At 46.2% G+C, this 15,898-nt stretch overlaps 2 protein-coding genes across 2 annotated transcripts; one reads left to right on the top strand and one right to left on the bottom strand.

Annotated features, from left to right (window-relative positions):
• Positions 1-784: 784 nt before the first annotated feature.
• Positions 785-2,205, top strand: LOC119293981 (tryptamine benzoyltransferase 1-like). Its single transcript, XM_037572280.1, has 2 exons — positions 785-1,150; positions 1,276-2,205. Exons 1-2 carry the CDS (start codon positions 785-787, stop codon positions 2,203-2,205), a joined length of 1,296 nt encoding a protein of 431 aa, XP_037428177.1.
• Positions 2,206-12,565: 10,360 nt separating this feature from the next.
• On the bottom strand, positions 12,566-13,636 carry LOC119292870 (BTB/POZ and MATH domain-containing protein 2-like). The gene has a single exon (XM_037571549.1). It carries the CDS (start codon positions 13,634-13,636, stop codon positions 12,566-12,568), a length of 1,071 nt encoding a protein of 356 aa, XP_037427446.1.
• Positions 13,637-15,898: the final 2,262 nt, after the last annotated feature.

Raw genomic sequence — 15,898 nt, 5'->3', positions numbered from 1 at the left:
CAGAATTCTAAAGGAAACAACTTTGATCTGGATTCGTCTGACTACCACGCCAGACTTCCCGAGCACCTCCATTGTGCCGAGAAACCGAACAAAGAAGTCGGGGGAAGTATATCATGTACCTCAGCGCTAGAAATAACGGCGTGTGCAAGCTATGCGAACGTGGATTGCATGACTCTACAAATCGTCAATATAGAGGCGCTAACACTCATATAATTGATGCCACTCCTTTGGAGGCCAGAAATGCAAATAAGTTTTTCGAGAGACCATCGGTGCAATTAAGTTGTAATGAAGGCCATTGAGGACAAGCTGCTTCAACCTTCCACAGTGTTTCAGCTTATCCAACATGTTCGCAGCACAAGTTTAACGTCATGGCGGTACACGAAATATAAACTACAGGATTCAGACCCCGTCCCGAATCTCTTACTCTGCCTTATCAGTTGCTCTCATCTTGTCTCGTGAAGGAGAAACTTGCACCCAAGTTCTGCCGACTCTATCAACGTATGCTCACGGCTACCTCGATCAATAATCACATACCCACGGTACAGTGTAATCCTAATCTCCTATTCGTTTTCACACTAGTTTAGTCGTTGGCTCCGCTCAGCCCTCCATGACTGCATCAAAGTTAAACACGCAGGATTTTACCAGCCGTGACTCGGCTCTGCATCAATCAAAGTTATAAATGCAAGCTACTCGGTTCACCAAAGCGTGCACACACGTACTAGTCGTGGTTACAGAGCGCGAACCTACGTACGTAGCTAGCTAGAAAACACCAGCTTTGTGAGCGATGAAGATCACGAGCAGCACGATGGTGAAGCCGGTGTGCTCGGTGCCGCACCCGCTCGCCGGCGAGAAGGTCCCGCTGACCGTCTTCGACCGCGCCGCCGCGGACGCCTTCATCCCCACCGTGCTCGTGTACCCCGGGCCGGCGCCGTCCAACGAGGCGGTCAAGGAAGGACTCCTCAGGGCCATCGCAGCATACCCACACCTGGCGGGGCGCCTCGCCCTCGACGATCATGGCCGGCGCTTCCTCCACGTCAACAACGAGGGCGTGCTCCTGATCGAGGCCACCGTGCCGGTTGACCTGGCGGACGTGCTCGTCGACGGCCGCATGGCCGCAGACGTTGAGGACCTATACCCTACGATACCAGAGGTATTAATACATGATTTTGCTTCTGCCACCAACTCACGTCACATGCATGCATGCACTAAGAACGTGCATGGCCGCTGCAACCGCTTATACAATATATTTTATTTATTTTTTTTTTGCCTATGCAGGAGAGCTTTGGGGTGGCGCTGCTGCAGATCCAGCTCAACAGGTACAGGTGCAGTGGTCTCGTGGTCGGCATATGCTCCCACCATCAGGCCGCCGACGGCCACTCCATGAGCATGTTTTTCACCGCGTGGGCAACCGCTGTACGCGAGGGAAAGGACTTCACCACACCGGCCCCATTCCTCGACCGTTCGAGAACGTCCGTGCCTCGAAGCACGCCGACGCCGGTGTTCGACCACCGGTCACGGGAGTTCACGTGTGGAGACGGCGACACCTACGCCGTCGTCCCCATGGACACGATCAAAAACCTCACGGTGCACTTCACGGCCGAGTTCGTCGCCGACCTCAAAGCCCGCGTCGGCGCCCGCTGCAGCACGTTCCAGTGCATGCTCGCGCACGTCTGGAAGAAAATCACGGCGGCGCGGGAGCTGAAACCGGAGGAGTTCACCAGGGTGAGGGTGGCCGTGAACTGCAGGGGCAGGGCCAACCCGCCCGTGCCGATGGACTTCTTCGGGAACATGGTGCTCTGGGCTTTCCCAAGGCTTCAGGTCCGGGACGTCCTGAACTCGAGCTACGGCAGCGTGGTCGGCGCCATCCGCGACGCCGTGGCACGCATCGACGACAAGTACGTGCAGTCCTTCGTGGACTTCGGCGGAGTGGCAGACGCAAACGGGGAAGAGCTCCTCTCGACGGCGGCCACGGCCGGCACGATGTTCTGCCCGGACGCAGAAGTGGACAGCTGGCTGGGATTCAGGTTCCATCAACTCGACTTTGGCACCGGGGCACCGTCCGCTTTCATACCGCCGGACTTGCCTATCGAGGGGCTCATGATCTTCGTGCCGTCACGCAAGGCCAACGGCGGCGTCGACCTCTTCATGGCCGTCTCGGAGGAGCACGTGGCAGCGTTCGAGGAGGTCGTCTACTCCTTGGATTGATTGACCCAGCCGGGGCATGCATGTTTGTTTCGCTTGCATGCACGTCATAAAGAACGTGATAAAGAAATTGTTCGTTATGTAGTAAAGAATGTTTATCAGTTTTGCTAGAACTCATCTAGATGAGATATAATTTGGTCTTATTCACCTTTTATAGCCATTAAATGTGATGCTATAAGATGCGTGTGTGCTGACGTGAGTTGTATCTGTTGTTGTTTTCAAAGTGAATGAGACCAAATTATATCTCATCTAGATGAGTTCTAGGTATTCAAATGTTTATTGTGTATTTTTTAAATATCTATTTTATATTTAAAAATGTTCATTGCCTATTCATGTAGCTGAAATAATGTGGTCCACACATATTCTTGATGTAATTTTAGAAAGTGTTGGTGTATTTCTAAAAACTGTTCATGTAATTAAATAAATATTGACTTATTTTTTAAAATGTTCATGTAATAATTTTACAAAGTGGTCATGCCTTTTTACACAATGTGCATGTAGTTTTAAAATGTATTAATGGATTAAAATAAATCCAGCTGTATGTAAATAATGTTTATATATTTGTAAACAAATAAAAAATTGAAAAACATATAAAAAGGAGGAAAAGAAAACAAATGGAAAAAATGAAATCAGCAAATGAAACTGGAGAAAAGAAAGTAAAAACAAAAAAATGGAAAAGCTAAATCGGAAAACCAGACAAAACCTTGTCCCCGAAAAAGCCAACCAAAAGTGGTTTAGATAAAACCTCCCTGCTACTGCTACTCGTAGCCTATGTAGGATAGAAACTTGCGCTCCTCCTCCACCTCCTCCTCCTCCAAGAAAGAAAGTTAGGATTTGTGCCTCTCGCCGGCGCCGGCGCAGGTCCGCCTCGTCTTCGGTGGCCCTAGGGCACTACTACAAAAAGGACTATAGATGGAATGGCCACTAATGGCGCACCAGACATGTGGTGCGCCATTACTATATTCTAATGGCGCACCATGTCTTGGTGCGCCATTAGTAATATATTACTAATGTCGCACCTCTTGTGTGGTGCGCCATTAGTAGTTTTGAAAAAAAAACATAATTTTTTTTGTTACTAATGGCGCACCATGTCCGCCGTGCGCCATTAGTAGTTGACATACTAATGGCGCACCACATCCCCGTGCGTTATTAGTAATTTTGGAAAAAAAGTAAAAAGAAAAATATTTGTTACTAATGGCGCACCATATCTCGGTGCGCCATTACTAGTTTTAACTAGTAATGGCGCACCACCCCACGGTGCGCCATTACTAACTTGCCCCAACACCGAATGCACCCTCCCCCTGGATCGCCTTTTCAGTTTTTTAAAAAAAATGATGGAAGTGTCAAAAAAATAAAAGAAAATAAGTTTCCCATGTAATATGTGGTCTAGTTGTTGGGAAAATTTACAAATATGAATTTCGACCTTGTTTGCAAAATCTCTATGGAAATTTATAAAATGGGCATAACTTTTGCATACGAACTCGGATGAAAAAAAAATTATATGAAAAATCATCTACTCGAAAAGTTACATCCAAATTTAACGGGGGACCCCGTTAAACATTTTCAAAATCCCCAAAAACCTAACAGAAAAAATATTACGGGGCTTTCAAGATCTAGAGGCAAAAAAATTCAAACTTACTAATGGCGCACCTGCCCATGGTGCGCCATTACTATCTTCCCGCCTTCAAAATTAAAAAAAATAAAAAAATAAGTTACTAATGGCGCACCTGCCCGTGGTGCGCCATTAGTATCTTCCTGCCTTCAAAATTCAAAATAAATAAAAATAAATAAAAAAAAGTTACTAATGGCGCACCTGCCCATGGTGCGCCATTAGTATCTTCCCGCCTTCACAATTCAAAACAAATCAAAAAAATAAAAAAAAGTTACTAACGGCGCACCTGCCCGCGGTGCGCCATTACTATGCCGTATATATGGCTGGGCGTGTTCTCTCCTCCTTACCTCTTCATTCTTCTCCTCCACTCCACCTCTCCTCCACTCCACCTCTCCTCCACTCCTCCACTCCATCTTCCCTTCTCTCCTCCACCATACTACCATCCTCCTCTCCGGCGACCTCCTCCTCCTCCTCCTCTCCGGCGACCTCCTCCACCTCTCCTCTCCTCCCCTCCCCTCCCCTCCCCTCATGGTTTTTCCTCCCTCCTCTCTGGTGAGCTCCTCCTCCCTCATCTCCGGTGAGCTCCTCCTCCCTCCTCTCCGGTGAGCTCCTCCTCCCTCATCTTCGGTGAGCTCCTCCTGCCTCCTCTCCGGTGAGCTCCTCCTCCCTCCTCTCCTCCCATCCCCTCATGATTTCTCCTTCCTCCTCTCCGATGCTCCGGTGAACTCCTCTCCGGCGACCTCGTTCTCCTCTCCGGCGATGTAGGCGAGCGCCTCTGCGGTCACCTCCTCCTCCTCTCCGGCGAACTCCTCTCCGGCGAACTCCTCTCCGGCAAAAGAACACGGCAAAAGAACGTACAAGATCCAAAAACGGGAACATAATTTGAAATAATATCATGCAAAAAAACGAGCAAAAAATGGGCAAAAAAATCGTGATCCAGATCCAAATTCAAAATTCAAAAATAGCAATGGCGCACGGTGGGGGTTAGACGGTGCGCCACTACTATTTTCCCGCCTTCAAAATTCAAAAATACTAATGGCACACCGTGGCCTATACTAATGGCGCACCAGTGGCCTATACTAATGGCGCACCGTGGGCTATTCTAATGGCGCACCAGCTGGTGCGCCATTAGTATACCAGATACTAATGGCGCACCAGTGGTGCGCCATTAGTAAAATATACTAATGGTGTGGCACTAATGGCGCACCACTAATGCGCCATTAATGGGCAAATTAGGTGCACCATTAGTAGGCCTTTCCCTAGTAGTGGGGCCATGGAGGCGCGGTGGATCCTGGCAAGGGCCGGCGGGAGGGCTCCGTTTTCAGTCGATTTTTTCAATCTTGTTAGGGTTTGTGTCCTACTCAGGAAGGCGAGACGGCGGCGGCTCCCTGAAGATGGAATAAAGGTCTCCCCGCCTAGCCCCCGTTCCGGCGGTGCGTCTAGCATCGTTGGTGGGCGTGTGGAGGTGTTTCTCAGGCAGATCTATCTTTGGTGGATTTGCTCGGATCTCGTCGTTGTTCGTTTACGTTCATGTGTCTTCGGTTTGGATCCTTCCGATCTACGTTATTTTTCATCGGCGGCGGTTGCTGTTCTGGGGTGCTGGTCCTATGGGGCCTTAGCACGACGACTTCCCGACTGTCTACTACAACAAGTTGTGCCCGGCTCCGGCGATGGAGGGGCAATGATGGCGGCGTGCCTTCGGCTCGCTTCGGTGCTTGTAGTCGTCGCTAGGTGGTCTACAAATCTGAATGTAATTTTTATTTCTGGTATTCATTGTACTGCCATGATTGAAGATGAATAGATTGGAAGTTTTTCCGCAAAAAAAAATATGATAGAAACTTAAAATATGAAAAAACTAAAAAGAACATAAGAAAAAAAAACACAAACCATAAGGCGCGCATAGGCGCCATCCCTTGCACAACGCTTCAGGTGATATGCTTTTGAAGAAAAGGGGTTTCCCAACCCCATTTCATTAATTTAGAGGCAGCAAAGCACCAAGATTGTTCTTTCGCAAAAAAAAAGCACCAGGATTGTTTACAGCGTTCCCAGAATTTTCCAAAGCCTGGGGCTAAACCTAACTTACTATCTCAAAAAAATTCTAAAAAAAACTAACTGACTAAATATAAGTTAAATACGCCCATGCACACGAAATGTGCGTTAGAAGTATGCCACAAATTCAATTTAAAATAAAATACAAATTCATTACTATCATGAGAGGAAATTCTTTCAAACAAATAGTTTAACAAATTGCATTGTTGCGAACATGGTTTGGTACCTAATTAGTGAAGACTTGCTTACTCCGAGGCCATCATTTCTTCACCAGCAATGGTACAAGACTTGGATCTGCAAACATAAAATTGCATATCTAAAATCAAGACACTTGACATAGACTAAGTCAATTGTTTCGTACGAAATTTGCAGAAAAAGAAGAAGAGAGAGAACATATTATATACCATTAGCACGAAGACCACGAGGTAGTAGCCCCTTGGGTTTCCTCTTTTTTTTGATAGCATTGTATAATCTTAATATCATGAACGTTTGCAAATACATCACCCTCAATATAGCACACCAATGTAAGTTTGGCTAATATAAAGGAAATAGAGAAAACAAAATTAGAAGATAGGCTACATATTATCTGGGCAGTGTGTGTTGGCCTGGGTGCCTCCGTGCTTGCGCTAGAAGATAGGCTGCAATTTAGGACTAAACTAGGTGGAGAAGAATAAGAGGCGGGTGGTCAGGACGCCGGACCGGGCGCCGGAGTGGCAGGGAATCGTGTGTTGACGACGGCGGCGGCGCAGGGCATGGACGCTCAGTTCGAGCGAGTCGTGGCGAGGGTTTCTCTGTTGCCGATCAGGCGAGGAATTTTCTTTCTTTCTTAACTTGATTGACTAACGATCGGACTACAGATCACATATCGAAGCGTCAACAGTCGTCTAGTGCGCGATTGGTTCTCTGTTCTCATCGATCGATGGAGTTGGGCTAACGGGCTGAAGGCTTGCACTACGTCAATGTGAAAATTTTGCTACCATGTGTATAGGTACTAGTTGGACGACGCCTGGGGCTACAGCCCTAGTTGCCCCAGGCCTAGTTTCGCCCCTGGCGTTCAAGGTAGCCTAGAGTAGCTGCACTAGGCATAACACAAGCTCACACTGGTTTTGCAAGCAAAAGTATTGAAAACCACATCCAAGCCACGCGAGCATAAACAAACCATGTACTAGCCTATTACAACTTCAATTGCATATCCGTCGATACGAGCTCTCAGGTACGCGGGTCGAGAGCTCTCCTCTTTGCTGATTCAGGAGGAGCAAATATCTCCGCAGTAGAGCAGATTGCTAATCCTCGCATAATATCTTTTATTGATGTAGCACGTTTATTCTTCCCAGTAAGACCCGAACATATCGCCATACCAACTGCTGGATATAAATTTCATTACAGATGGTCTACAAACTTCACAAGAAAGCGACACAGAACATATTAGCAACATCAAGTTGTCTACTATGACACCATAAGGCGGCTAACAACTCTACTCTCATATTGGTTAGAAATCGAATGCAGCTTCAGATCTAGCAAACTAACCTTGACAACTTGTCTTCACCAAGGAACTCCATCGGTAGAAGATGAGGATCTCAAGTCCCGGAACTGTTTCAAATCGCCGCCCCAAGTAGGGCTAGGCAAAAATTTCGAGTGCGACAGCAAGGCGGCAACAAAAGTGGGCGGCTTGAATGGAGATGAATGATGGACTTTTTCCTATATTTAAGACTAAGCGGGGAGGATAACTATTCATGTTCCAATTAAGGTTTGGAAGACTTGGAAAACGCTGCTACCCGTCAAGCCCATACTGAGGCAGCCCTTGGTCCATGATGGACAGGGCGTATCTTGTTCTGTCTTCCCGCCATAGCTACAAATCACCCGTTGCGACGCAGAGCTCTGTCTCGCCTCTAGCGAGCGCTCTACTAAGCCAACCCTTTATTGTGGCATGCTTTTTGTTTCAATTGTTATGCACGGCTTTCTTACATTTTCCTTTGTTTGTTCGCTTTTCTTTGGTTTCCTTTTTTTTTCTATGTATACATTTTCCCCCTTTTTTTTCTTCAGTTTTCTTTGTTTCTTTCAGTTTTCTTTAATTTTATTCGTTTATGCCTTGGTTTTCTACGGTTTCCTTTGTTTCTTTCTTAGTTATCATCGCTTTTCTCCTTTTTTTCGTTTTTTTGTTTTTCTTCTTTTTATTTTTAATTTTTTCATTACATGTCTACTTTTCATACATATTTTACATTTTTGGTATAAAATAAAATCCTTTTTTGTATACATTTAATATGTTAAATATATAAATCATTTTTCTACAAATATATTTATTGATGTCTAATTTTTTTCAAACACATTGTACAACATGAGTATTTTTTATACACATTTAATATTTTTCAACTACATGATTAATATTTTTTTTAAATATTTGATGTCTACTTTGTTTATACACATTGTACATTTATAAACACCTTACATTTTATTAAATATGTTTAACCATTTTAAATCTTTAATTTATTTTATTAAAGAACTTTTTTCGAATATATATATATATTTGAATTCATGTTGATACATATAATTTTTATTATATGAAACATTGTTTTGTGAAATTGATGAAAAAATGTATACATTGGATAAAAAAATTAAATTGTCACGAACATTTTGTTTGAAATGCATGAACATTTTTTTAATGTAAAATATATTTTTTCTGAATGGTGCAATGGTTACACGCACAGTTTTTACATTGCAGAACATTTTTGTGCATATCACATACATCTTTTTGAAACACGTGAACATTTCTGCAGTGTCACATACATTTTTTATGGTATAAAACATTTTAAAAAGTTGAGCTAACATTTTTTTACATTGCATTTACAGTTTTTAAAATGTGCGATGAACACTTCTAAAAGAATTAACTAATTTATTTTTTCACCATACAAGTATTTACTAATTATTATTTTCAAAATAAAAACAAAAGTAAAAATATAAACACTCGCATGATGTCAGCAAGACGAGACCAAGTGGTTACTAGGATGGCCTAGTACCGGCTCCCTGCAGGCGACGTTCACATAGTAGTCGTTGCGAGTGACACATAGACGCGCCCCTGTCTTCCTACCATATCCTAGATGGTCTAGACCTCGGTATAACCAGGGTAGCAGTGTCGTAATGTCAGCGTGGATTCGCTGATCACGACACTGCTTTGATCGGACCAGATAACGGCCTCACAGGGAGCCCGTCCGCTGGAAATGCACTTTAGTAGATTTTGTATTCTTAATTGATGCATCCATTTTTCTTGTATACGTGGTCTGTGCATATGGTATTGTTTAGGCATGCTTGTTTCTTTTTCCCGAAGAATAGGCCTGCTTGTTCAGATGTCCATTTGCTTGGCTGTTCTATCTTTTAATAATCTCCGTCCGTTCTAATTATAATCATTGGAGTATGTATTAACAACTTATACATGTATTAATCAACTTTCTTAAGTCAGTGTGGGAATCTTTTGCTTAGAGATCTTTGTAAAACTTAAGATGTGTTTTAGTGCTGAATCAGAGCCACTTAGAGATCTTGTTTTAAAGAGATAAAGAGACTCATCTCCTCTTCTCTCCTTACGGCAATAGTTCGGATCATGTTTGCTGCATGAGTATCGAGGGAAAACACTTCTGATTTAGACCTAGAGCTTAGCCGGCAAAAAATAGGGAAGGTTTTAATACATTCTGCCAAACCAAATAGTAGCAACAATTGGTACGATATTACTCTTATTCAGGCATTATTTCTTGGACAAGTAATATGTAAGCCAGTTTGACTAGGCTGGAAAATTAAGGAGCAGATAAAGGAGAAGAGGATGTCATCGCGAGTAGTTCTCAAGATGAGGATTTTTTACACTTTATTTTGCACTCATCCATAGTCGGGTAGCAGAAATTAATTGGCAAACAACAGAAGCATTCTCCAATAGAGCTGCATCGATCATGACTTACATGAGCACATAGCCCATTTGGTAAATTGATCTTCTCGCTATCCTCGTCAGCCATGATTTGGCCTTGGAATAAGAAACGAACAACTATTTTAGAGTAGCATAAATAAACATGCAACAGATTAGACAAGACACAAAATTAAAAAAAAATGGCCTTCACTAGCTGGCTGTACTACATACTTCTTCCAGGAGAAGTGAAAAAAATAAACCCAACTGGTGTGCTTACAATGAGCAACAGAGCATATGAGATATAGAGACAGTAGGGCTAGTGTGTGCTTATCCATACCCCGATCCGGATACTGCACTACACTCCATCACTTTGGTTGTGTATCGACGAGAAATATTTGTTCCACTCCCTCCGTTCAGGTGCATAAGTCATCATAGGTTGTGCACCACGATCAAAGCGGAGGGGAAAACGAGAGAATTTAATATTTATTTGCTAATTAATAGCATTGCATGGAATGAACTGATCACTGCATGTCTTGTTTGGTAGTCTCTTATTGGTTGATTCTTTTATTTATGTCAAGAAACCAGAAACGCCTAAGTGTTTTGGGATTATTTAATTTTCTAAGGTGACTTATACACCTTGACGCAGGGAGTACAATACTAGTACGTGCGATCAATCAACAGATGACAGACTGAGAGAAGAGAGATCCGGCGGCGGCGACGATGACAACGCTGAATAAAGATTCTTCGGATCCTTCCCTGACGAGGCCATCGGTCCTATGGTTGGGGATGGATTTGGAAACCAGTCTGTTCAAGCAAGGATGGCGTGGCGGCGGCGGCATCCTCGTGGTGGACCTGTGTCCTCGGGCTCCGCCGTTGCGATGGCGTTTGCTCCAGCGTCGACGCGGAGCTTGGGAGGTAGTCCAGGAGCGGATGCAGATTGTGGTCTGCATCGACGACATCTGGAAGACGGAGCATGTGCTGGGCTCGTGGTTGGTGGATGGCAGATATGGTTTTCTCCTTCGGCGTTTTAGTCGTGGTGGGTTGCCAGATCTGGAATTCGATGGCGTGTCCGGGGTGTTGCCCCGGTCTGATTCGTTTAACGGTAAGGGTTTCACTTTTGGTGAGCCACCTTGGAGGTCTGTAAAGCTGCATATCAGCGATGGAGCCGCGTCGAGCTCGGGTGAGGAGGTGATTCGTCATTCTTTTCTTCGGTGGCTGCTGTGGTGGTGCCGGAGGCAGGTGACGGACGTTGTTGTCAAGCTCAGAGATGTTCTGTTATCTTTTCAGTTTTGTCATGTTGGTCTTTACGTGACTTGTACTTTGTTCTTTATGATATGAATGAGACACGTATTACCATGCAAAAAAAAAGAAGAGAGATCCGGCCGGTGCTATAACTCATCACGATCCCGTGCAGGCATCAATCAAGCAACAAAATTGGAATTATTTGGTATCTTTCCATAGGAACAGTATGTAAGAATTGGTGGCCAAAATCAAGTGAGTAGGATTATTTATCTCCTTTTTCTAGACAAGTTTCCAAGATCCGGTGGTAATGGTAGGAAGGTGTTGCTGATTTGTCGGATTTATCTCCTATGTGTGTTTATCTTTGTATATATTTCCGAATTGTAATTCTCTTGTATGTATGTATGTATGTATGGAGTAAAGTACATCAGCAGGAGACGATCGAGCACATCTCACGCACCTGGCGAGTGCTTCCCGGCGGTGGGCGTGTTGGAGATGGTCTTGAGCCAAGCAGGTTTCCTCTGGGACCGGGCCGTCGTCAGTGGGGCGGCGAAGCAGAGGAGGAGGAGGAGTGACGCGAGCGCGAGGACGGGGGAGGAGGAGCGAGCGCCAACGCCGGTCGCCATGGCGGCTCTCTGTCGTCTGTGGATGTGAGATGTGGTGACGGCGAAGCAGAGGAGCTGAGTGCCGTTGGCGCGGAACGGCCGGCAGCGCATTCAGTTTTACTGTACTTCGCTAGGAGCAGTTTTTTTTTTTTTTTGCGGGGAGATGTTTTATGATGCATGCGATCTCTACTCTACCAGCTACCATGTCAACCGGCAATCGATGTGTTGGTAACTCGCATTGATGATACACTCGAGAAATCCAAGGAAAAAAGCACCGCGAAAATAGTTTCTTTACCAGTCAAAAGAATCGATTTCAATCCTTGCACCTAGGGCTGGAAAAAAAGCTCGAAGCTCGCGAGCTAAATGAGTAGCTCGTGACTCGGCTCGAATCGACTCGAACTCGAAGAATAACAAGTCGAGCCGAGGTTTAGTTTAAGATCGTTTATAGACCAAGTTAAACAAGCAAATCTCACGAGTACTTGTGTAACTTGTTAGGCTCGGTACAAAAGATCAGCTACTCCCAATACAAAAAAAGATCAGTCACTCAGCACCCTACGTTACAGGTGCACAACACAAGGTCTAGCCGTTGAAGGCCCAACCGCCTAGAAGACTCATGCTTTACAAGGAAATTACAATTGTTTAGTGATATATATGTTTAATATATACATAATCATTTTTATCATATTTGAGAATTTTATGTTCATATCTTAAACGAGCTTAACAAGCTAAACGAGCCAGCTCGCGAGTTATATGAGTCAAGTCAATCTTGGGTTTAAGCTCGTTATAGTAACGAGTCGAGTCGAGCTAGCTCGTTAACGAAACGAGCTCTAGCGAGTCGAGCCGAGCTGGCTTGACTCGGCTCGGTTTCCAGCCCTACTTGCACCCCTGATATATAAACGACAGCCACAGATGTGAAAATAGAAATAACAGGATGATTCAGAAAAAAATGCCATAAGTTTCAACAGAAGCATGTCAGGGAGCAAGCTTGGCGAGCAACTCCTCGAGAAGAGAGGGGCAGCTGCTCCTCAGATGCTGAAAGCCCTCGCTCGCCATGGCCGCCTTCAGGTTCCCCGGAGAAGTGAGGAACTTGAAGCACGCCTTCTTGAGCGCACCGCAACCGTGCTGCTCGGCCAAGGCCAACGTCGTCGCCACCGTGCTTCTGCAGAGGCCGCTGCAGAGCCTCTCCATGCAGATCAGCTTGAGCCGCTCCATGTCATACCTGTCCGCCGCCACAAGCAGATGCTGGGCCATCGCCGTCGAGTCCCCGTCGTCCATCTCTGGCAATGAGTCGGTGTAGATGAAGTGGAGGAGAGCCCTGAACACATTGGCATCCATGTCGTTGATTTGTACGCGAGTTGCGGTCTTCTCCTTCATCGGGCCAAGGAGCTCCGCCCTGAAGACGGAGGACCGGGCGGCGAGCATGTACCTGTGCGCGGGAAACGCCTCGCCGCCGACCTCGAAGGTGACGTCCGAGCCCTCGCCGGCCGAGAGGAGCCGGGCGAGATGGTGGTGCATGTCTGACGGCGGCACCAGGACCGCCGGAGCGGTGTGCTCGGTGATGATCTCCATCGACACCGTGACGTCGCACCTGATTCTCAAGACATCGTCCTTCAAGTAGACAGATCCCTCCAAGTCCTTGCGTTTGATTACGCCGAAGCCCCACGGTCCTTCTGTTACTCTGAAGGCGCATATCTGGCTTTCGTTGCTGTATGATGTCCCTGATTCCCCGTGCTGATCGACCAAACTAATCTTGAACTGTGCCTTGACCTCGTCGGCATCGGTGTGAACGAGACATAGATAGATGGATATCCAGTCGGCGTCATCTGAGGTTCTACGGTCGGGGTAGTACAGGATACACCAGCTATGGCCGCGGACGTCGAACGTTCCGGACTTGATGAACTTGCCGGTGACGAGCCCCTTGGTGCGGGAGTACCCGTCGACCGTGAGGACGTGCGACCCGGACACGGCCTGCGCGACGATGGCTGACGCCGTCGGCGACGTAGCGCCGCCGCCAATCTTAGAAGGTGGAAAAGAGGTGGACATGGCGACGGCCGCCAAGTACCATACTACCCAAGTTTTCCCCGCAACGGTCTGTGCTTTTTTGTCTAGTCTTTTCTCATTTTAGGGTACTAGCAAAAGAGCCCGTGCGTTACAACGGGAGAAAAAAATAACACACACTCTTAACCCAATAATCATAATATGTTCATGCATTTTATTTTAGCGAGGCATCATTTTTATGTTGCCGCTTATCCTCCTTCTCATCCTCAGTGGCCTCAGTGTTCACACAAACCAAAGTGTGATTGAATGTTGTTTTTCCCCTGCCAGTTTTTTCAGAGGTGCTCATGTGTGGTTATCGATGTTTTCTTTCGTCTCTTTATGATTTTAGTGGTTGTTTATTTGCAATCCAGATCGTCGTGGTACGAAAGAAAAACGGACGTGCCCTATAGGCTACAAGTTCGCTTTTAAAATAACATTTTAAAATATTTAATAGGTAAAAATAACATCATATTCAAATTCTACATATTTTTCTATTCAAATTTCATATATAACATGTTAAAATCGGAGTTACGGTTTAATAGATATGGATAATTAAGAAAAATATTTGTTTGACTTAAATATCTTCCAAAATAATCTTTAAAAAATATTTAACAAACAAAATAACATCATATTCATATTCTACACATTTTTCTAATCAATTTTCATATATAAAATGTTAAAATCGGAGTTACGGTTTAAAAGATATGAATAATTTAGAAAAACATTTGTTTGACTTATATATGACCGGCGGGTGAATTATCTAATACGTCAGGGGGGTTTCTGTAAAAATGTAAAATAACGGTTCGGTTATGACTTAAGTGTGTACTGCGGGTTAATTCATGAAAAATGCAGGGGGTTTTCTGCAAAAGTGCATGACGGACGATGGAAACCCAATTTGCTTTATTATTAGGTAGAGATTTGGCTAGCCTTTCCAACTGTGACCCGCTTCGTCCACGCTCGAGGCGGCTCGGGGGCGACTCATCCAAACCCTAGCGAGCCATCGCCAGATCAAATCCACCGTGCCGCCACCGGAAGACGTTGCCGGGCGAACCCCATGCGGCCGACGGCGGTGGCGGGGCTTCTCCTTGCGGCTGCCCTCGGTCCGTGGGCGACGTTCTCAACGGGATCAGGCGATGCTTCGGGCGTGCGTGTGCCTCACGTCAACCGGGCGACAGCGTTGCTCGGCAAGGGGTGGTGGGGCGCGGCTGTTGTGCTCCATGTGCGGACATGCCGGGCGTGGCCAACGGGACGGGCGTTGGCCAGGGTGACTGTGTGTGTGGCGTGCCTGATGGGCGCGTATTCTGACCTTTGGCAGCGATCAAGAATGGCGGATGGGTCATCGAGCATTGCTCCGGTGGCCTCGCCTATTTCCGTCGGCGCGCTGGATAAGACGCCTTAGTTCATGGTGGTTGATGCGAAGGGGAGGGTGTGAGGGGAGTTGGGGAAACCCTATCTCAGCTTGGTGCCAGGAGTGGTGACGACGACGCTTCAGGGCGCCGTAATCCTTGTTGAAGGCGCCGCTACATTGCTCCCTTCCTCCCCTCGTGGTCTTTACTCCGGGAAAATCCTTGCTCCCTTTGTGGGATGGATGATGGTGGTGATTTCTTCGTCGTTAACCTTCTTGGAGACATTGTCTAGGAGCTGACTTGATCGCCAGGGCTCGAGGAAGCTTGTTCAGCGTTGCTCCGGAGTAAGATCTATGGACGGGACTTGATGCAGAGGACATGGATGTGCAACAGTGGCGGTGGATTTATGGCCAGGCAGGCAGTCTCTGGTTGTGAGACATCGGTGGCCACGATCCCATCTGCCAGCTGCGTCATGGTATGGCGGTTCTCCGCTCGGGTGCATAGGCGAAGGTGTGGTTCTGCACTGCTAGGTGATTGCCGAGACGGGGCCAGAATCTTGGACCTTGAAATCCGGCGGCAACGACAATTTTGTTTTGCTGCCTGATTCTGCCGCCATGGACAAGGATGGTGCGAGACTGTTGAAGCGTCCCCATTTGGGGTTTGACGGTGTCGGTGACTATCCTCCCTTGATCTCTGTTGCAAAGTGTGACGGTGACCTTCATTGTTCGGAGTTTGTTGGCGGCAAGTGGCTCTTGTCGCGGTTTGACTGTCTATTTGTGCGGGCATGGTTTTCACTTGCTTGGCGCCTCACATCAAGACCGAACTATGCCTGTAGTTGCTTGGGTCTTGGAAAGTGGTGACCACATCACAACTGATGTCAAGTGATGAGTGGTGCCAATATGGTTGTTGTTGTAGACTGTTG

The sequence above is a fragment of the Triticum dicoccoides genome, chromosome 4B (genome assembly GCF_002162155.2).
Source record: "Triticum dicoccoides isolate Atlit2015 ecotype Zavitan chromosome 4B, WEW_v2.0, whole genome shotgun sequence".
Taxonomy (NCBI): domain Eukaryota; kingdom Viridiplantae; phylum Streptophyta; class Magnoliopsida; order Poales; family Poaceae; genus Triticum; species Triticum dicoccoides.
This window is presented reverse-complemented; position numbering and strand designations above follow the sequence as displayed.